This window comes from Asterias amurensis, chromosome 22 (assembly GCF_032118995.1).
Source record: "Asterias amurensis chromosome 22, ASM3211899v1".
NCBI classification, from domain to species: domain Eukaryota; kingdom Metazoa; phylum Echinodermata; class Asteroidea; order Forcipulatida; family Asteriidae; genus Asterias; species Asterias amurensis.
Window position 1 is genome coordinate 5,708,239 of NC_092669.1, and position 24,573 is coordinate 5,732,811.

The following is a 24,573-nucleotide window of genomic DNA, read 5'->3' on the forward strand; positions in this document are numbered from 1 at the left end:
AATTTTTAGGTCAACTGTATATTTTTTTACAAAATACCACTTCCACGTGACTTTAAGATACGTAGTAAATACGTTTTACATGCTAAAACTGACGACACAAAAAGGATTTGTATGACTTATTTTAAGCACCCCAGGAAGTAATATTCTGAGGGAAAACTGTCTACTATCATTATCTTAAAACTGTGTGACTGAGTTTAAAGGCAGTGGACACTATGGTAATTAATTACTCAAAATAATTATCAGCATAAAACCTCACTTGGTAATGAGTGATGGGGAGAGGTTGATAGTATAAAACATTGTGATAAACGGCTTCCTCTGAAGTAGCATAGTTTTAGAGAAAGAAGTAATTTTCCACGAATTTGATTTCGAGACCTCAAGTTTCTAATTTGAGGTCTCGAAATCAACCATCTGAAAGCACACAACGTCGTGTGACAAAGGGTAGTTATCTCGCAACTCCGACGACCAATTGAGCTCAAATTTTCACAGATTTGTTATTTTATGCATTAGTTGAGATACACCAAGTGAGACGACTGGTCTTTGACAATTACCAATAGTGTCCAGTGTCATTAGGGCAAGTATGTAGACATTGTGTTGTGTGTTTACAAAAGTACGCAAGACCCTTATTCACAGTCATTTAAATTATTATGTGCATTAATCGTATTCAGCTCATGGCAATCCTTAACTATATTATAAGCAACTCAGTGAAAATGACAGTTTTATTTCCTTCACCACACTTAATTTGTTTTGTAAAATGTAGGAAAATATAGTTTACCCATTAAGTCAGCTCTTACAGCAAGCAATTAAAACAAATTACACCAAAACATGTCGAACAAAAAAAGTATCTGCACTACTTACATGAGATTAAACATTGGTTAAGAAACTCCAACATACAATAATCATTACACTGAATACGCCCCACCCCCCCCCCCCCCCCCACAAAAAAAGTATATATCCTACGGGGCAGAAACATGGACAACAACTAAGAAATTGGAAAAGAAACTGAGAGTCACACAAAAAGCAATAGAGAGGATCATGGTTGGAATTACAAGAAAGGACAGGGTCAGAAATGAGGACTTATGAAAGAAAGCCTGCCATGGACATCATACAGGAAATAAAAATAAGGAAATGGAGGTGGGCAGGCCACCTTGCAAGACGCCATGACAAAAAAAGGACACATTGCATTACGGAATGGACCCCAAGCATACGTTGGATGGACGACATCATAGAACTCGGGAGAAGACACACAAACATGATTTAACCAGCAACACTAATTAAAGGCAGTGGACACTATTGGTAATTGTCAAAGACTATTCTTCACAGTTGGTGTATCTCATCATATGCATAAAATAACAAACCTGTGAAAATTTGAGCTCAATCAGTCATCGAACTTGCGAGATAATAATGAAAGAAAAAATACCCTTGTCACACGAAGTTGTGTGCTTCTAGCTTGAGACCTCAAGTTCTAAACTTGAGGTCTCGAAATCAAATTCGTGGAAAATTACTTCTTTCTCGAAAACTATGGCACTTCAGAGGGAGCCAATTCTCACCATGTTTTATACCATCAACCTCTCCCCATTACTCGTCACCAAGAAAGGTTTTACGCCAATAATTATTTTGAGTAATTACCAATAGTGTCCACTGCCTTTAAAATGTATAATACAAACAATATGTGTTCTACCAAACAATTTCAAAATCTAGGTGACAGAATATTTACATGCGTAGCTATTGTCTAACATTATTTGGGTGCTGTATTCTTTCTCTATTTAAGTCAAAAAAATTGCTTTTATTACATTATATTTACATACATTTATTATTCCTTTGATGTTCATATCCATATATTTTATTTATAGTACATTACTTTTAAACACACTGTGACATGAAAGTATGTCAATCCTAATTCAATCCTATTCAGCTGTTTTTGCTTATCCTGAAAATCACATGAAAATTTGGTTGGTAATCCTGTTTTTATCAAGGAAGAAATTTCATGTTTAACCATTTGTTTCTGCTTAGCAGCTCTATGACATTTAGGCCCTGTACTGTATTAATTGATTAGTCTGTGTGACTAAATGTGTGACTACATGTAGTTCTTTAAAACATGGTGTTTTTTGAACTGTAGCTAAACCTTTGTTTTGCAAATTGTGTTACTGCACTTTGTGCAATGGTCTAATAAATAAATAATAATAGAAATGATAATAATTTCCAAAGCTCAGCTCAACGGGCGTGACAATCCCGACCCCCGACTATCCCGACGATCAAAAAGGCCAAAGTTTCATACAAACCATCCAATACAAATATATAAATTAAATATTTACTCTCTTTTTTTCTTCTTCTTCTTTACATCGAAGTTACTTGTTAACATACCCAGCAATTGTCTAGAATTTGTTGACTCAGTAATTGATATGAGTTATGTAAACTCTTACGGCCATGGCAACACATAGACTTTGTACAACGAGCACAAGTTAAAGGAACACGTTGCCTTGGATCGCTCGAGTTGGTCTTTGAAAAGCGTTTGTAACCGTATGTTATAAAATGCATATAGTTAGAAAGATGTTTTAAAAGTAGAATACAATGATCAACACAAATATGCCTCGAATATGCGTGGTTTTCCTTTTAGTTTGCGAACTAACATTGTCGGCCAATTATGGGAGTCAAAAATTTGACTCCCATAAATGGCGACCGTGTTAGTCGACGAGGTAAAAAGAAAACCACGCAATTTCGAGTGATACTTGTGTGGATCATTATATTTTACTTTTAAAATATCTTACTAATCATAATTATTATGCGTTTTATAACAAACGGTTGCAAACGCTTTTCAAAGACCAACTCGACCGATCCAAGACAACGTGTTCCTTTAAAGTAAACTATACCAGACTTTCAAAATTATTTTGAAAAATTCTAATCATAAGTATGGATAAACTGGTACATCAACGGCCATACACAAACTTACACATCCCTGGTGCTACAATCACACTGAGACGTTGTGAAAGTGAAAATGTAGGTAGAATAACAACAACAACACCAACAACAAAAAGTTATCTCAACGGCCCGGTAATTTAACAGCTGTTCGCACTTGGATTAATTTGTGTCCGGTAACTTTAACATGGGCCTTTCTCAAACCTCGGCTTTTAATTCATGTCTATGTTTTAATCTGACATTTTCGGAGCAGCGCGTATTGCACGCGGTGGTTCGTACGTCAGCAGACATTTTAGACAGAAGTCACGTGACAGTATTGTCAAGTTACCGGAGTGGCGCGTTCGCATTGGAATTCTTGTCCCTGTTAAGTTAAAGGCACCTGGAAATAGGATTTTTTTTCTGTTAAAGTCACCTGGAAGTGGTATTTTTTTTAAATAAAGCTTTTGTCACTAAAATATGTGTTTTTACGAGAGGAATGTGAATAAAAAGTTAACTAAGGTTTAAAAATATTAGTTTTGATTGTATTTACAAATTTACGAGTAGGCTCCGACCCGAGAGGGCGCTGTTCGTGACGTAGTTCAAGGCGCGATATTTGAAGAGAAAATTTGTAGTCAGGCCCCCCGTACATTACGTCTTTCAGATACCTTCTTCGATTTCCCACTAGCTGGAAAAATTGTTGGGATGACGTCGTGTTTAAGAATGGCTCTTCTCGTCATGTCAAATGAGTGGTGTATCCCGGATTCGAAGCACGACGGCTCGAAGTGTTCGCTGCATAGCGCTGAAAAAGACGTCGGACCGGACCACTTTGCTCTAGTTAATCTGACTTTCGCAGCCCACAACCGCCTATACTTGGGATCTGCAGGAAATAGATGAAGACTGACCCCATCTTTAGTTGTTTTGCTGCATCCAGCAGCAATACACCTGGTCGGCATTGCCGGAAAAAATGACAGGAAAAAAACACTTTTTCGCAGCGTACAAACTCACGTCTTAGAATTACATGTACTTTTGCACGTGTGTTTATCTACGCATCGAGGCAAAGTCTTCCTTTTCCTACGTCACAAAAGGGGTAGGGCGGAGTCAACCCCCCAAGCACTTAATTAATTGTTTTAACATACAAATCGTGACAAACAATTACTCAACAAATTGTTTTATTGTTAGAAAAAACATATACTCTTATGTTTAAAAGGAAAAACATCCTATTTCCAGGTGCCTTTAAACATAAGAGTATATGTTTATTAACAATAAAACAATTTTTTTAGTAATTTTTTGTCACGATTTATATGTTAAAAAAATTAATTAAGTGACTGGGGGTTGACTCCGCCTACCCCTGTTATGACGTAGAAAAAGGAAGACTTTGCCTCGATCAAACATAGACCCACCTCGATGCGTAGATAAACACACGTGCAAAAGTACATGTAATTCTAAGACGTGAGTTTGTACGCTGCGAAAAAGGTTTTTTTTCTGACATTTTTCCGGCAATGCCGACCAGGTGTATTGCTGCTGGATGCAGCAAAACAACTAAAGATGGGGTCAGTCTTCATCTGTTTCCTGCAGATCCCAAGTATAGGCGGTTGTGGGCTGCGAAAGTCAGATTAACTAGAGCAAAGTGGTCCGGTCCGACGTCTTTTTCAGCGCTGCAGCGAACACTTTGAGCCGTCGTGCTTCGAATCCTGGATACACAACTCATTTGACATGACGAGAAGAGCCATTCTTAAACATGACGCCGTCCCAACAATTTTTCTAGCTAGTGGGAAGTCGAAGAAGGTATTTGAAAGACGTGACGAACTCAGAGGAGCATTTGCTAAACGTGAAAAAATTCGGGTAAGTTTGAACTTTGAGGGTATGTTTTTAGCTTTTGCCAAGTGACACGATTTTTTGTTGGTACCGCATGCGATTCACCGTGCGTGCAGGTCCTATGTGACCGTCCGCCCATTATACAGCAGCCATAGTGCGTGCGTGCAGTCTGCTCCGTGGCCGTATTTCTATAATAATACGTAGGCAGACCCACATCTTACAACCCATTTGGTCACTAAAACGTCGCATAGTTAAATAAAAATAGCAGCAATAGCTTTTGTAAAAACCACTAGGCGTTCAACATGTTTCAAGTTTCAATGTACGTATGTGTGTAAAATCGTGTCTAAGGCCGTGTCCGAAACGACGACTTCGGCTACAGCTACGTCTAGATCAGCGCGTCTACCAGTGTTGAAGAATAGCAGACGCGCGCGATCTAGCCGTAGCTGTAGCCGAAGTCGCCGTTTCGGACACGGCCTAAATTTGTTTTGATGTGCCATGTTCCCAGACGTAATGTACGGGGGCCCGACTACAAATTTTCTCTCCAAATATCGCGCCTTGAAATACGTCACGAACAGCGCCCTCTCGGGTCGGGGCCTACTCGTAAATTCAATCAAAACTAAGATATTTGAACCTTAGTTAATTTTTTATTCACATTCCTCTCATAAAAACACATATTTTAGTGACAAAAGCTTTAATTAAAAAAAAATACCACTTCCAGGTGACTTTAAATGGTAAGTAACCGCGGCTCAATTTCGGCCTGTTAAGTTAACAGCGCCGTGGCGGTAACTTACCAACAGTTTGTTGTCTGCGAAGATTTTGATATCCTTTTTACTTGTCTTCTTTTTGTTCAGACCACGCTATGTGTCTGACCGTGATTCACACTGAGTTTTATATGCAAGTTATGTACGTCGGGGGGCTAGACTCAGTTCCGGGCTCGATGACGAAGTTGCTTTCATGTATGGGCTCGATGTGATTTTCATATGTATGTGGGTTGGAGTTATGGTTATCATCGTAATGACTACTGGTGTTGGTGGTGTTGGAACTTTGCGGTCGCGACCTTTATTAAGAAGAAACAAAATACATTAATCAATATTATTGTTTGTACTGTTTTCATGAAGTATGAAAACAAATGTTTGAATTGAATAAGCACTCTATACAGTAGCCCCCTATTTCACACGTTTTTTTCCCATGAACTTTTCAACAGATGAACATAACAGATCTTAATAGATGACAGATCTTGTTAATAATCAATCAATAAATTAATTAATTCATAAAGTATTGTTTGTAGTTTTTTCATGAGGTATGAAAATAAATGCATTAAGTTTAAATTGAATATTGAAGCACTATCCGTGTATATATCATGTTAGGGTAAGCACTGTGAGAGTCAAATACTTTGGAGCTTACAAAATTCACCGCAAGATGTCGGCTACAAATTCTTCAGTGAGCAGTGCTCACCAAGTATGAATTACTTTCGGACTTTTTGGTATCATATTAAAGTTGAATCCATAGGCTGTCCAAACATCTAAACCTTTTCCCCCAGAATCATTTTTGTTTTTATTTGGCAGCCATTTCAAAAGTGTAGAGTTTTCTTTTAAACACACTGGTACAGTTCCGTCCTAAATCGAACGTTTTTCTGCTTGAACTTCTGAGCAGAAATCTTGTGAAAGTTACTGTCAGACGCAAACTCGGGTCTGCTTTTAATGGGTGAATTGCGAGATGTGTTACAAGTGTTTTGTTTGCTGTACTCAACTTTAATAATTATTTGGCGTCAACAATAAATGCACGCAGCAGCTTAACCTTTTTGTGCATGCGTGTACTTCATGCCTACTTATATCAAGAACACTGTTAGGAGTGATGGTTTTTTTAAGCTTACTTAGTGCAAAAAAAATCTTCATTTGCACACTAATTAAAATGTCCACATATTATGTGTACATCGGGTGCTTAAAGGAACACGTTGCCTTGGATCGGTCGAGTTGGTCGTTGAAAAGCGTTTGTAACCGTTTGTTAAAAATGCATATGGGTAGAAAGGTGTTGTAAAAGTAGTATACAATGATCCACACAAACATGCCTCGAAATTACACGGGTTTCCTTTTACCTAGTCGACTAACAGGGTCGGCCATTTATGGGAGTCAAATTTTTGACTCCCATAATGGACGACCGTGTTAGTTCGCAGAGTAAAAGGAAAACCACGCAATTTCGAGTATTGTATTCTACTCGTAAAACATTTTTCCAACCATATTATGCATTTTATAACAAACTGTTACTAACGCTTTTTATAATATAGCAACTCGTCCGATCCAAGGCAACGTGTTCCTTTAAGGTAGAGCCAAGATTGATCTTAACAGCAAATCAATTGGAGTTGCTAAGTAAAGTGTGATGTCACAATACACATCAGTTTGATAATACTGAAAATACTGCTTTGTGAAATCAACCCCAGGTTAGGCCTACTCAATGTAAACACACCCACTCAATAGAAATAGTGCATGCTTTATTACTGGGCCAAATTTCATAGAGCTGCTAAGCATATAACTTTGCTTAGCTTGAAAGTTCTTCCTTCGCTAAATATAGAATAACCAACCAAATTTCCATTTGTTGCATATTGCTTGTTACTGGTATTCTGCTGTTGTTTGCTTATCCTAAAAATCTCTTGGCAATTTGGTTGGTAATCCTGTTTTTATCAAGCAAGAAGTTTCATCCTAAGCAAATGTTTTATGCTTAGCAGATCTATGAATTTGTGCCCTGGTTTGTTTGTGCCAGAAACCCTAAGGAACAATTTTAATTTAGCTTTCCCGTAAATGCTGCCTGCCAAGCTAGCTATGTTCTTACAAATCCCAGCTTGTATTTTACATTATAACACCCCTTACCAATAGTCTGCCTTTTCATTGGTTTAGAGCGCGTCACATGATATGTCTTAGTTTTATTAGACGACGGCCGTGCGATGGTGCATCGGTTTGCCGTGTGATAGTGCATCGGTTTGCCATGCGCTAGTCCGAAGACTATCACACGGCGTGCAGTACCCAGTACAGACGTCCGTTGCGTGTACGAGGATGATAAATAAACAGTCAGTAACCATTTCGGATTACATGACACTACATGCAGCACAGTAAAAGTTTTCGCAATCTGTATTCGCGTCGTCCGTGGATTGTAGCATTCAGGTCTGTAACTTTTAAGCTACAGACCTGAATTAAAATAGTGCAGTATTTAGAAATGTTTGGGGTGTTATAAAAATATTGACTGCTTTAACTCGTGCAATGGTTAAAACTATGACTTCCTCGGTGATCCCCGGAGCGTTCTATTTTGCCTCGGCTTCGCCTCGGGAAAATAGAACTTTCGCCTCGGGAAAATAGAACGCTCCGGGGGTCACCTCGGGAGTCATAGTTTTAACCATAGCACTCGAAGCAGTCAATATTTGTATCTTATTAATTTGAAGCTTTTACGTACCTGCTTATACAAATGATGAAAACAACTATCAAGATGATGATGATGATGAACAACCCGGCACCTCCGCCGATAACGACAACCAAAGGAAATTCTAAAGAAACAATTTTAAAAGCAACAGCAGAAAGTTATAACTAGAATGCACAGTATCACTCTGGAGTCTAGGTCTAACCAAACTAACGTTATTAATTTTTGGTTTTTACCCTTACACCGATGTGTGTTAGCACTGCATACTCAGTACTTTCCCAATCCTGTGGAAAAAATATGATAGGCATTGTTGTTTTCTTACAACAATTGGCCTAATTTGTCTATATCGTGACCCTATATAGACTGTATCGAGTATGACGTCACCATTCAAATACCTGCTCTACAACATGGGCACTTTTTATAGCAACAAGGGGTTATTCGACGGTCTATAGTGAGTTAAAATTCTGATAAGAGTTGGGTCGTCTGTGAACAAGACAACAATGCGCTACAAATGGACCTAGTCTAGTGTGAACCTCGTCTGTTTGTACCCCGTCTATATAGCACAGTACTTCCGTTTAGTACGTCCTCGTTTTAAGTACTTTCTATTTTACTTCGAGTGCAATAGCAAGGCTACATAGACCGTCGGGCTTATACATGCATTGTATACAGAAACAGATTGAGAGAAATAACATCAGTTTGTATCTTGAATTAAAAAGTATTATAAGTATTATTAAGTATTATCAAAGGAACACGTTGCCTTGGATCGGTCGAGTTGGTAATAAAATGCATATGGTTAGAAAGATGTTGTAAAAGTAGAATACAAAGATTCACACAAAAATGCCTCAAAATTGCATGGTTTTACTTTTACCTCGTCGACTAACACGGTCGGCCATTTATGGGAGTCAAATTTTTGACTCCCATAAATGGCCGACCGTGTTAGTTCGCAAAGTGAAAGGAAAACCACGCAATTTCGAGGCAAATTTGTCTGGATCATTGTATTCTACTTTTACAACATCTTTCCACCCATATGATTTTATAACAAACGATTACAAACGCTTTTTATGGACCAACTCGTCCGATCCAAGGCAATGTGTTTAGATTTTCCCAAATAAAGTGAGAATGCTTGCTCCATAGCTTTGAGGACAGATAGGCATACATGTAACTTGCCTTCACCTTCACTTTCTGGATCTACAACACAGTGTGGTTGTTCTCCAGACCATGTCGAGTTCGAAAGACAAATCTGTTCGGCTGATGAGCTAAGCAGAAACCCGTTGGGGCAGCTAAACTTAACACGGTCGCCTGTTAAGTAACTATCCTTATTTGGTATGACTTCAATATCGCTTGAATCGTCACGAGGAATTATACATCCAGATTCTGCAGAACGGGAAACATGATCATGTTTAACTACAAGTTTCATGGTAAATGTGCCACCAGTGTGTCCGACCTAGTTCCTTCTATTAGAACGTGTGAGCGTGAAACGTAACTTGCTGGTTCTTCTCACCCAATTAACGCACTCTTAAGTTACAGAGAGAACGGGGAGTCATTCCAACAGTTTTACAATGTTAAACATTTCCGATGGAGGGGAACATGCACCAGGCAAAGAGTTCCAAAGAGATGCAGTACGTGGAATAACGTTAAAAATGTCCGTAAAGTTAATTTTCGCCTTGATTATAATGACTTTCCGTAAATACAAATATAAATTATGCTAATTAACGTATTAATTACAATCAACCACATTTTGCCCAAAAACCTACACATAACAAAGTACACAATTTTATAAATACTTTATTATTTCAGCCAAAACCGTCCTTGTGTACAAACCCACCACGAAGGACTTTATACTTTTCCGGTAATTTTGCTGTAGGAATACAAGTTACTGGAAAGTTTGTTTCAAAATAGGATCCCTTAAAGTAACACGTTGCCTTGGGTCGGTCGAGTTGGTCTTTGAAAAGCGTTATGTGACCGTTTGTTAAAAAAGGCATATGGTTAAAAAGATGTTGTAAAAGTAGAATACAATGATCTACACAAATATGCCTCGAAATTACGAGGTTTGCCTTTTACCTCGTCGGCTAACACGGTCGGCCTTTTATGGGAGTCAAATTTTTTACTCCCATAAATGGCCGACCGTGTTAGTTCGCAAAGTGAAAGGAAAACCACGCAATTTCGAGGCAAATTTGTCTGGATCATTGTATTCTACTTTTACAACATCTTTCCACCCATATGATTTTATAACAAACGATTACAAACGCTTTTTATGGACCAACTCGTCCGATCCAAGGCAATGTGTTCCTTTAAAATGGATAGATTTTCCCAAATAAAGTGAGAATGCTTGCTCCATAGCTTTGAGGACAGATAGACATACATGTAACTTACCTTCACCTTCACTTTCCGGATCTACAACACAGTGTGGTTGTTCTCCAGACCATGTCGAGTTCGAAAGACAAATCTGTTCGGCTGATGAGCTAAGCAGAAACCCGTTGGGGCAGCTAAACTTAACACGGTCGCCTGTTAAGTAATCATCCTTATCTGGTATGACGTCAATATCGCTTGAATCGTCCCGAGGACGTGTACATCCAGATTCTGCAGAGCGGGAAACATGATTATGAACTACAAGTTTCATGGTAAATGTGCCACCAGTGTGTCCGACCTAGTTCCTCCTATCAGAAAGTTTGAGCGTGAAACGAAACTTTCTGCTTTTTCGCACCCAATAAACACAGAGAGAAGAGGGAGCCATTCCAACAGTTTTACAATGTTAAAAATGTCCAATGGAGGGGAACATGCACCAGGCAAAGAGTTCCAAAGAGATGCAGTACGTGGAAAAACACTGTTAAAAAATGTCCGTAAATTTACGGATTCCGTAAAGTGAATTTTCACCTTGATTATAATGGCTTTCCGGCAAATATAAATTGTGCTAATTAACGTAATTACACTCAACCAAATTTTGCCCAAACACCTACACATAAAAAAGTACATATAAATACTTTGTTATTTCAGCCAAAACCGTCCGTGTACACCTATACAAACCCAAGTTGAAGAACTTTATACTTTTCCGGTAATTTTGCAGTAGAAATACGGGGTTTTGGTGTGTTTTTTTTTCGTGCAGCAAAGTTACTGTAAAGATTATTTCGTTCCGTAAAACTGAAGTCCTTTAAAGACACTGGACACTTTTGGTAAGTGTCAAAGACCAGTCGTCTCACTTGGTGTATCTCAACATATGCATAAAATAACAAACCTGTGAAAATTTGAGCTCAATCGTTCGTCGAAGTTGCGAGATAATAAAACACTAAAACACCCTTGTCACACGAAGTTATGTGCTTTCAGATGCTTGATTTCGAGACCTCAATGACCAATTATTGGTGAAAGCACATAACTTCGTGTGACAATGGTGTTGTTTTCTTCCATTATCTCGCAACTTCGATGACCAATTGAGTTCAAATGTTCACAGGTTTGTTGTTTTATGCATATGTTGAGATACGCCAAGTAAATAATAATAATAATAATGAACCATTTTTGTAGAGCGGATATCACAATCACAGAGAATTCTCTATGCGCCTTGAGATGAAAACAAAAGAGAAGTAAAAGTTAATAGAGATTTGAATGTAAATACAAAAGCAAAATTAAGTAAAGTGAGAAGACTGGTCTTCGACAATTACCTATAATTCCAGGGGCGCACCGCGGGGTCGACACAGGGAGGCTAATCGAACGCACCCCAAATGTTTAAAGAACAAATCTGTATCAGCCCAATGATTAGTCTTGGCCCAAGACTACGGTGCTTGATATTGGATAGTGTACGCGCAGTTGTAAATCGCTTGCCAGTATAGTCTAGATAACAAGCCGTCCAATAAACTAAATCATACCGTGGCGGGCGCGCTTTGGCCTATTACAACTGCGCGCAGTACACTATTCAGTATCAAGCACCATAATCTTGGGCCAAGACTACCCAAATATACGCGTTTGGAGTTTCATTTTACATGACAGATATTACTTTTATAGTGACACAGATTATCTGTGTTACAATATATTTGTTTTTGTATTGTAGCAATACCTTCAGCACTGCACATAGTTGCTTCTCCCGACCATGTCAAATCCGATCTGCAAATCCGTTCGATAGATCCACTGACTCTGTATCCACTTGGGCATGAGATCTGCACTTGGTCACCCGGTAGGTAGACATCTTTTTCCGGTACAACAGTTACAATACCTCGTTGGTCACTGATAAGCATACAACCAGAATCTGAAAGAAACAAAACAATTGATTTGGAAAGTGTCGTGGCTGAGCGGTTAAGAGCACCGAAGTCTGGTGTGTTTGATCAGTAGAGTTTTGGTTCGAGTCCAAGTCGTGACACACGTGTCCTTAAGCCAGACACTATTGATTCGTCCTTCGGATGGGACGTAAAATCGTTGGTCCTTGTTTTGTGTAACGCGCGTAAATGAACCACGAGCACTTATCGAACAGAGAGGGGGTTCACCCTGATGTTTTTTTGGCAGCATATTGCACCACAGCACCTTGCAAACAAATTATTACATGAACATCATGCAGAACAAAAGGAGTATATATCATAATCCAAACGTACTCCTACCTACCTTGCGGGAAAATACTGAATGTCAAAGGCAGTGTACACTGTTGGTAATTACTCAAAATAATGAATGGTATAAAACCTTACTTTGTAACGAGTAATGGGGAGAGGTTGATGGTATAAAACATTGTGAGAAACGGCTCCCCTGAAGTGACGTAGTTTTCGAGAAAGAAGTAATTTTCCACGAATTTGATTTCGAGACCTCAGAATTAGATTTTGAGGTCTCGAAATCAAACATATGAAAGCACACAACTTCGTGTAACAAGGGTGGGTTTTTTTTTCTTTCATAGTTATCCCGCGATTTCGACGACCGATTGAGCTCAAATTTTCACAGGTTTGTTATTGTTTGCATATGTTGAGATACACCAAGTGAGAAGACTGGTCTTTGACAATTACCAATAAGTGTCCAATGTTTTTAAAGCGCATTGAGCGTCACTGGGTGACGGCAGTGCGCGCTGCTTAAGAAGCTAGCCACTAATATTATCATAGTACTAGTATATCATATTACTCGTATATTGTAGCAATACCTTCGGCAATGCACATAGTTGCTGCTCCCGACCATGTCAAATCCGATCTGCAAATCCGTTCGATAGATCCACTGACTGTGTATCCACTTGGGCATGAGATCTCCACTTGTTCCCCGGGTTGATAGATATTCTTATCCGGTACAATAGTTACGCTATCTTTTTGGTCACTGGTAAACATACAGCCAGCATCTGAAGGATCTGTGACAAATAATAAAACCCATTCATTGATTGCGGAAGTGTCGTGGCCGAGCGGTTAAGAGCACCGATTTCACAATACTGTGTTTCTGATCGGCAGAGTGTGGGTTCGAGTCCAAGTTGTGACACTTATGTCCTTAAGCAAATCACTGAACTTTTGCTTCGTCCTTCGGATGGGACAGAAAACCGTCAGACCCGTGTGTTGTGTAACGCACGTAAAAGAACTCAACTGTTGTTTCGTACCATTGGGGAGGTTTTTCTGTCTGCTCTTCCTGGCAGGCTTCTGAAGGATGTTTCCCAAGCCTACATCCGTATGGACTTTGAAGGGGGTAACCAATACCCAATAAACACAGAGAGAAGAGGGAGCCATTCCAACAGTTTTACAATGTTAAAAATGTCCAATGGAGGGGAACATGCACCAGGCAAAGAGTTCCAAAGAGATGCAGTACGTGGAAAAACACTGTTAAAAAATGTCCGTAAATTTACGGATTCCGTAAAGTGAATTTTCACCTTGATTATAATGGCTTTCCGGCAAATATAAATTGTGCTAATTAACGTAATTACACTCAACCAAATTTTGCCCAAACACCTACACATAAAAAAGTACATATAAATACTTTGTTATTTCAGCCAAAACCGTCCGTGTACACCTATACAAACCCAAGTTGAAGAACTTTATACTTTTCCGGTAATTTTGCAGTAGAAATACGGGGTTTTGGTGTGTTTTTTTTTTCGTGCAGCAAAGTTACTGTAAAGATTATTTCGTTCCGTAAAACTGAAGTCCTTTAAAGACACTGGACACTTTTGGTAAGTGTCAAAGACCAGTCGTCTCACTTGGTGTATCTCAACATATGCATAAAATAACAAACCTGTGAAAATTTGAGCTCAATCGTTCGTCGAAGTTGCGAGATAATAAAACACTAAAACACCCTTGTCACACGAAGTTATGTGCTTTCAGATGCTTGATTTCGAGACCTCAATGACCAATTATTGGTGAAAGCACATAACTTCGTGTGACAATGGTGTTGTTTTCTTCCATTATCTCGCAACTTCGATGACCAATTGAGTTCAAATGTTCACAGGTTTGTTGTTTTATGCATATGTTGAGATACGCCAAGTAAATAATAATAATAATAATGAACCATTTTTGTAGAGCGGATATCACAATCACAGAGAATTCTCTATGCGCCTTGAGATGAAAACAAAAGAGAAGTAAAAGTTAATAGAGATTTGAATGTAAATACAAAAGCAAAATTAAGTAAAGTGAGAAGACTGGTCTTCGACAATTACCTATAATTCCAGGGGCGCACCGCGGGGTCGACACAGGGAGGCTAATCGAACGCACCCCAAATGTTTAAAGAACAAATCTGTATCAGCCCAATGATTAGTCTTGGCCCAAGACTACGGTGCTTGATATTGGATAGTGTACGCGCAGTTGTAAATCGCTTGCCAGTATAGTCTAGATAACAAGCCGTCCAATAAACTAAATCATACCGTGGCGGGCGCGCTTTGGCCTATTACAACTGCGCGCAGTACACTATTCAGTATCAAGCACCATAATCTTGGGCCAAGACTACCCAAATATACGCGTTTGGAGTTTCATTTTACATGACAGATATTACTTTTATAGTGACACAGATTATCTGTGTTACAATATATTTGTTTTTGTATTGTAGCAATACCTTCAGCACTGCACATAGTTGCTTCTCCCGACCATGTCAAATCCGATCTGCAAATCCGTTCGATAGATCCACTGACTCTGTATCCACTTGGGCATGAGATCTGCACTTGGTCACCCGGTAGGTAGACATCTTTTTCCGGTACAACAGTTACAATACCTCGTTGGTCACTGATAAGCATACAACCAGAATCTGAAAGAAACAAAACAATTGATTTGGAAAGTGTCGTGGCTGAGCGGTTAAGAGCACCGAAGTCTGGTGTGTTTGATCAGTAGAGTTTTGGTTCGAGTCCAAGTCGTGACACACGTGTCCTTAAGCCAGACACTATTGATTCGTCCTTCGGATGGGACGTAAAATCGTTGGTCCTTGTTTTGTGTAACGCGCGTAAATGAACCACGAGCACTTATCGAACAGAGAGGGGGGTTCACCCTGATGTTTTTTTGGCAGCATATTGCACCACAGCACCTTGCAAACAAATTATTACATGAACATCATGCAGAACAAAAGGAGTATATATCATAATCCAAACGTACTCCTACCTACCTTGCGGGAAAATACTGAATGTCAAAGGCAGTGTACACTGTTGGTAATTACTCAAAATAATGAATGGTATAAAACCTTACTTTGTAACGAGTAATGGGGAGAGGTTGATGGTATAAAACATTGTGAGAAACGGCTCCCCTGAAGTGACGTAGTTTTCGAGAAAGAAGTAATTTTCCACGAATTTGATTTCGAGACCTCAGAATTAGATTTTGAGGTCTCGAAATCAAACATATGAAAGCACACAACTTCGTGTAACAAGGGTGGGTTTTTTTTCTTTCATAGTTATCCCGCGATTTCGACGACCGATTGAGCTCAAATTTTCACAGGTTTGTTATTGTTTGCATATGTTGAGATACACCAAGTGAGAAGACTGGTCTTTGACAATTACCAATAAGTGTCCAATGTTTTTAAAGCGCATTGAGCGTCACTGTGTGACGGCAGTGCGCGCTGCTTAAGAAGCTAGCCACTAATATTATCATAGTACTAGTATATCATATTACTCGTATATTGTAGCAATACCTTCGGCAATGCACATAGTTGCTGCTCCCGACCATGTCAAATCCGATCTGCAAATCCGTTCGATAGATCCACTGACTCTGTATCCACTTGGGCATGAGATCTCCACTTGTTCCCCGGGTTGATAGATATTCTTATCCGGTACAATAGTTACGCTATCTTTTTGGTCACTGGTAAACATACAGCCAGCATCTGAAGGATCTGTGACAAATAATAAAACCCATTCATTGATTGCGGAAGTGTCGCGGCCGAGCGGTTAAGAGCACCGATTTCACAATACTGTGTTTCTGATCGGCAGAGTGTGGGTTCGAGTCCAAGTTGTGACACTTATGTCCTTAAGCAAATCACTGAACTTTTGCTTCGTCCTTCGGATGGGACAGAAAACCGTCAGACCCGTGTGTTGTGTAACGCACGTAAAAGAACTCAACTGTTGTTTCGTACCATTGGGGAGGTTTTTCTGTCTGCTCTTCCTGGCAGGCTTCTGAAGGATGTTTCCCAAGCCTACATCCGTATGGACTTTGAAGGGGGTAACCCTGTTTCAGCCCTACTGTATGTGGCAATGGCCACAAAAAGTGATTGTTGCCAACACCTTGAAGTGACTTTCAGGCCTTGTGTGTTTGGCGACTTGTAAAAAAAGGTAAAAATAATTATCAACGTTTACATACCTTGAGAACATATTGCAGATCCGGGAGGACACAAACATTGAAACCCGTTGATGATGTCCACACATGTCACTCCATTCTCACACGGGGAACTTTCACAATAGTCGGGTTCTAGTTATCACAAAATGAATCATTATTTTGAAAAAGTGAAAACCAATTTATAACAGCAATTTTATCTTAGATAGACAGCATCGGGCTAAGTGTGTTTTGTCAAATCACTGCAAGTCACTGACAAGATTTCAGTTATATCACTGCAAGATTTCAGCTAAATCACTGCAGGAATTCAGTCAAATCACTGCAAGGTTTCAGTCAAATCACTGCAAGTCTTTTGTCAAATCACTGCAAGATTTCAGCCAAATCACTGCAAGATTTCAATCAAATCGCTGCAAGATTACTGCCAAATCATTGCAAGATTACTGCCAAATCATTGCAAGATTTCAGTCAAATCACTGCAAGATTTCAGCTAAATTACTGCAATATGTCAGTCAAATCACTGCGAGATTTCAGTCAAATCACTGCAAGATTTCTGCCAAATATCGCAATAGTTCGTTCAAATCACTACAATATTTCAGTCATATCACTACAATATATCTGCCAAATTATTGTAAGATTTTTCTGCAAAAAAATGTCAAAGGTTTGTTATTTTACACATTATGCTAGGATACTTCAAGTGAAAATACTGGTCTTTGACAGTTTCCAAGTGTGTCAAGTGCCTCTAAAGAGTTGAACCAATGTTAACGGTCATCAAAACTCCTCGATAATTATGGGCAACTAACCTAATTGAATGTGTAGTCCTGCAGCCCGTTCGAATACGCGTGCCCCAAAGTGCTGCTCCCCTAGACCATTTATGTTCACCCTTAGAAGAGATACATAGTTCCAATCAGTCCAATATATTTCATCTTTGTAAACAGCCAAATCGAAAGGATGGAAAGGGAGATTAAGCTCCGTCAAATTTTTGACGAACTGCCGATTTTCTCCAAGAAGGTCACTTCGTTCTATCTTGTCGAGGCTGGCGTCGCACCAATACATCATGTTATCTGTAAGATGGCAAAGAAGAAACGAGGAACATTACAAAAGTGGTAATAAAAATCGCGTCTGTGGGATCACAGATTTACATAAAACTTACACGGTCTATAGTTGATGTTAGTAGAAAACATCCCTTGAAGTATTGCTGTCTGGAACGTCATATTTGAGGAGCAGCGCTTTTTGTTTTTAATCGGTGTCATCCAAAATATGGAATCGTTTTTTTCACTATTTTCTCGTGACCCAGATGGCCGATCTCAAACTTCACCAGGTTTGTGAGTTTATGTACATGTTGGACTACAGTAAGTGCTCACACTGCCAGCAACTGTTTTGTGAGCAAAGAAAAAAAATGTAATGTTTATATAATGAGATATCAAAGACGGGGTAAAAATCCTTACTTTCGTGATCGACTAATATTCCGTTTGGCCAGCCCAACTCTCCTTCAATCAGGGTTATCCTATTTCCCCCGTCTAGATCTGCCCTCTCAATCTTAGGGAAATCCCCCCAGTCGGTCCAGTAGATGAACCTGATGAGGATAAAACAATATACTGGTAGTTATTCTAATTGGTGTAAAACTTATACTTAAAGGGCGCAGTGGACACTATTAATAATAACTCAAAATATTTGTTGGGCATATTATATAAAACCTTACTTGATTACGAGTAATGGGAAGAGGTTGAAAGTAAAAAAAAAACATTGTGAGAAATAGCTCCCTCTGAGGTGACTTTTCGAGAAAGAAGTAATTTTCCACGAACTTCATTTCGAAACCTCAGATTTAGAAATAGTGAAGGTACACTATTGGTAATTGGTAAAGACCTGTCTTCTCACTTGGTGTATCCCATCATAAGCATAAAATAACAAACCTGTGAAAATTTGGGCTCATCAATCGGTCTTTTATTATTTTAATGAGGAATTACCTCTTTCTCAAAAACTACGTTACTTCAGAGGGAGTTGTTACCCACAATGTTTTTACTATCAACAGCTCTCCAATGCTCGTTACAAAGTCAGTTTTTAAGTTAATATTTGTTTTAATATAATAATAATAATAATAATAATAATAATAATAATAATAATAATAATAATAATAATAATAATAATAATAATAATAATAATAATAATAATAATAATAATAATAATAATACTAATACTAATACTAATAATAATAATAATAATAATAATAATAATAATAATAATAATAATAATAATAATAATAATAATAATAATAATAATAATAATAATAATAATAATAATAATAATAATACTAATACTAATAATAATACTAATAATAATAATAATAATAATAACAATAATAATAACAATAATAATAATAATAATAATAATAATAATAATAATAATAATAATAATAATAATAATAATAATAATAATAATAATAATAATAATAATAATAATAATAATAATAACAACAATAACAACAATAACAATAACAATAACAATAACAATAACAATAACCATAACCATAACCTTAACCATAACCATAACCATAACCATAACCATAACCATAACCATAACCATAACCATAACCATAACCATAACCATAACCATAACCATAACCATAACCATAACCATAACCATAACCATAACCATAACCATAACCATAACCATAACCATAACCATAACCATAACCATAACCATAACCATAACCATAACCATAACACTAACCATAACCATACTACTACTACTACTACTACTACTACTACTACTACTACTACTACTACTACTACTACTACTACTACTACTACTACTACTACTACTACTACTACTACTACTACTACTACTACTACTACTACTACTACTACTACTACTACTACTACTACTACTACTACTACTACTACTACTACTACTACTACTACTACTACTACTACTACTACTACTACTACTACTACTACTACTACTACTACTACTACTACTACTACTACTACTACTACTACTACTACTACTACTACTACTACTACTACTACTACTACTACTACTACTACTACTACTACTACTACTACTACTACTACTACTACTACTACTACTACTACTACTACTACTACTACTACTACTACTACTACTACTACTACTACTACTACTACTACTACTACTACTACTACTACTACTACTACTACTACTACTACTACTACTACTACTACTACTACTACTACTACTACTACTACTACTACTACTACTACTACTACTACTACTACTACTACTACTACTACTACTACTACTACTACTACTACTACTACTACTACTACTACTACTACTACTACTACTACTACTACTACTACTACTACTACTACTACTACTACTACTACTACTACTACTACTACTACTACTACTACTACTACTACTACTACTACTACTACTACTACTACTACTACTACTACTACTACTACTACTACTACTACTACTACTACTACTACTACTACTACTACTACTACTACTACTACTACTACTACTACTACTACTACTACTACTACTACTACTACTACTACTACTACTACTACTACTACTACTACTACTACTACTACTACTACTACTACTACTACTACTACTACTACTACTACTACTACTACTACTACTACTACTACTACTACTACTACTACTACTACTACTACTACTACTACTACTACTACTACTACTACTACTACTACTACTACTACTACTACTACTACTACTACTACTACTACTACTACTACTACTACTACTACTACTACTACTACTACTACTACTACTACTACTACTACTACTACTACTACTACTACTACTACTACTACTACTACTACTACTACTACTACTACTACTACTACTACTACTACTACTACTACTACTACTACTACTACTACTACTACTACTACTACTACTACTACTACTACTACTACTACTACTACTACTACTACTACTACTACTACTACTACTACTACTACTACTACTACTACTACTACTACTACTACTACTACTACTACTACTACTACTACTACTACTACTACTACTACTACTACTACTACTACTACTACTACTACTACTACTACTACTACTACTACTACTACTACTACTACTACTACTACTACTACTACTACTACTACTACTACTACTACTACTACTACTACTACTACTACTACTACTACTACTACTACTACTACTACTACTACTACTACTACTACTACTACTACTACTACTACTACTACTACTACTACTACTACTACTACTACTACTACTACTACTACTACTACTACTACTACTACTACTACTACTACTACTACTACTACTACTACTACTACTACTACTACTACTACTACTACTACTACTACTACTACTACTACTACTACTACTACTACTACTACTACTACTACTACTACTACTACTACTACTACTACTACTACTACTACTACTACTACTACTACTACTACTACTACTACTACTACTACTACTACTACTACTACTACTACTACTACTACTACTACTACTACTACTACTACTACTACTACTACTACTACTACTACTACTACTACTACTACTACTACTACTACTACTACTACTACTACTACTACTACTACTACTACTACTACTACTACTACTACTACTACTACTACTACTACTACTACTACTACTACTACTACTACTACTACTACTACTACTACTACTACTACTACTACTACTACTACTACTACTACTACTACTACTACTACTACTACTACTACTACTACTACTACTACTACTACTACTACTACTACTACTACTACTACTACTACTACTACTACTACTACTACTACTACTACTACTACTACTACTACTACTACTACTACTACTACTACTACTACTACTACTACTACTACTACTACTACTACTACTACTACTACTACTACTACTACTACTACTACTACTACTACTACTACTACTACTACTACTACTACTACTACTACTACTACTACTACTACTACTACTACTACTACTACTACTACTACTACTACTACTACTACTACTACTACTACTACTACTACTACTACTACTACTACTACTACTACTACTACTACTACTACTACTACTACTACTACTACTACTACTACTACTACTACTACTACTACTACTACTACTACTACTACTACTACTACTACTACTACTACTACTACTACTACTACTACTACTACTACTACTACTACTACTACTACTACTACTACTACTACTACTACTACTACTACTACTACTACTACTACTACTACTACTACTACTACTACTACTACTACTACTACTACTACTACTACTACTACTACTACTACTACTACTACTACTACTACTACTACTACTACTACTACTACTACTACTACTACTACTACTACTACTACTACTACTACTACTACTACTACTACTACTACTACTACTACTACTACTACTACTACTACTACTACTACTACTACTACTACTACTACTACTACTACTACTACTACTACTACTACTACTACTACTACTACTACTACTACTACTACTACTACTACTACTACTACTACTACTACTACTACTACTACTACTACTACTACTACTACTACTACTACTACTACTACTACTACTACTACTACTACTACTACTACTACTACTACTACTACTACTACTACTACTACTACTACTACTACTACTACTACTACTACTACTACTACTACTACTACTACTACTACTACTACTACTACTACTACTACTACTACTACTACTACTACTACTACTACTACTACTACTACTACTACTACTACTACTACTACTACTACTACTACTACTACTACTACTACTACTACTACTACTACTACTACTACTACTACTACTACTACTACTACTACTACTACTACTACTACTACTACTACTACTACTACTACTACTACTACTACTACTACTACTACTACTACTACTACTACTACTACTACTACTACTACTACTACTACTACTACTACTACTACTACTACTACTACTACTACTACTACTACTACTACTACTACTACTACTACTACTACTACTACTACTACTACTACTACTACTACTACTACTACTACTACTACTACTACTACTACTACTACTACTACTACTACTACTACTACTACTACTACTACTACTACTACTACTACTACTACTACTACTACTACTACTACTACTACTACTACTACTACTACTACTACTACTACTACTACTACTACTACTACTACTACTACTACTACTACTACTACTACTACTACTACTACTACTACTACTACTACTACTACTACTACTACTACTACTACTACTACTACTACTACTACTACTACTACTACTACTACTACTACTACTACTACTACTACTACTACTACTACTACTACTACTACTACTACTACTACTACTACTACTACTACTACTACTACTACTACTACTACTACTACTACTACTACTACTACTACTACTACTACTACTACTACTACTACTACTACTACTACTACTACTACTACTACTACTACTACTACTACTACTACTACTACTACTACTACTACTACTACTACTACTACTACTACTACTACTACTACTACTACTACTACTACTACTACTACTACTACTACTACTACTACTACTACTACTACTACTACTACTACTACTACTACTACTACTACTACTACTACTAATAATAATAATAATAATAATAATAATAATAATAATAATAATAATAATAATATAAATGTCACTGACAGGAGGACAAGAAAACTAATGACCATGCATGGCATGCTACACCCGCGGTCAAATGTTAGTAGACTCTATCTTCCGAGGTCAGAGGGCGGAAGGGGGTTGTTTAGCATGGCGGACAGTGTTAACATCGAGCGCAGAAGCTTGCATTGTCATGTCAGGAGGACCGAGGAGAGCCTGTTGAAAGTTGGACAAAGGTACACGAGGGCAGACGAAGTTGGGCCGAAGGAATACAAGAGGGAAAGGAAGGAGGAAAGACATAAAGATTGGAGGAACAAACCACTTCATGGCCGGTTCTTGAGGTGTACTGAGGAAGTGGCCAGCAGCAAGTCATGGAATTGGTTAAAGAGTGGAGAACTAAAGATGGAAACAGAGGGCTTGATTACTGCGGCGCAAGACCAGTCTCTAAGGACAAATGTAATGAAGGCAAGGATAGAGAAAGCAAACGTCTCTCCTATGTGTAGAATGTGCAATAAAGCAGAGGAGACTGTATTTCATATTGTTAGCGAATGCAGTAAGATGGCCCAAACGGAGTACAAAGGAAGACATGACAAGCTGGCCAAGGTGATTCACTGGGATCTGTGTAAGAAGTATGGTGTCAAAGTGCTTGCGAAATTGCGAAAAAGTTGTAGAGACCGACCAGGTCAAGATCCTTTGGGACTTTAACATTCAGACCGATCACGTTATACCACATAGGCGTCCGGATGTTGTGCTATTAGATAAGACGAAGAAGATGTGTCATCTCATTGACATAGCTGTGCCAGGTGATATAAGGGTAGCTTCGAGGGAGACGGAAAAGATCGAGAAGTACCAGGACCTGGCTAGGGAACTTCGTAAGATTTGGCAGGTAAAGGTAAAAGTAGTCCCCGTGGTGGTTGGAGCACTTGGCACCATTCCCAAAGCACTGGGGAAACATCTAGATGAAATAGGGACAAATGTGAGGGTAGATCTGTTACAGAAGGCAGCGCTTTTGGGAACAGCGAGGATCCTGAGAAAGACTCTTGAGATCTAAGGCTACGGGACGTAGCCCGACTCGAGGAGTTAC

At 37.7% G+C, this 24,573-nt stretch overlaps 1 protein-coding gene across 1 annotated transcript in view; it reads right to left on the bottom strand.

The window, feature by feature from the left end:
- Window positions 1–5,442: 5,442 nt before the first annotated feature.
- LOC139953845 (vitellogenin receptor Yl-like) overlaps window positions 5,443–24,573 on the bottom strand; it is a 52,969-nt gene continuing 33,838 nt past the window's right edge. The window contains exons 5-11 of the mRNA XM_071953423.1: window positions 18,233–18,360; window positions 17,588–17,848; window positions 16,815–16,922; window positions 16,153–16,350; window positions 9,286–9,486; window positions 8,149–8,239; window positions 5,443–5,764 (exon numbers count right to left, since the gene is read on the bottom strand). Of these exons, the coding sequence (XP_071809524.1) occupies window positions 5,596–5,764; window positions 8,149–8,239; window positions 9,286–9,486; window positions 16,153–16,350; window positions 16,815–16,922; window positions 17,588–17,848; window positions 18,233–18,360 (1,156 nt within the window). The 3' untranslated portion in view covers window positions 5,443–5,595. The remainder of the gene's footprint in view (window positions 5,765–8,148; window positions 8,240–9,285; window positions 9,487–16,152; window positions 16,351–16,814; window positions 16,923–17,587; window positions 17,849–18,232; window positions 18,361–24,573) is intronic.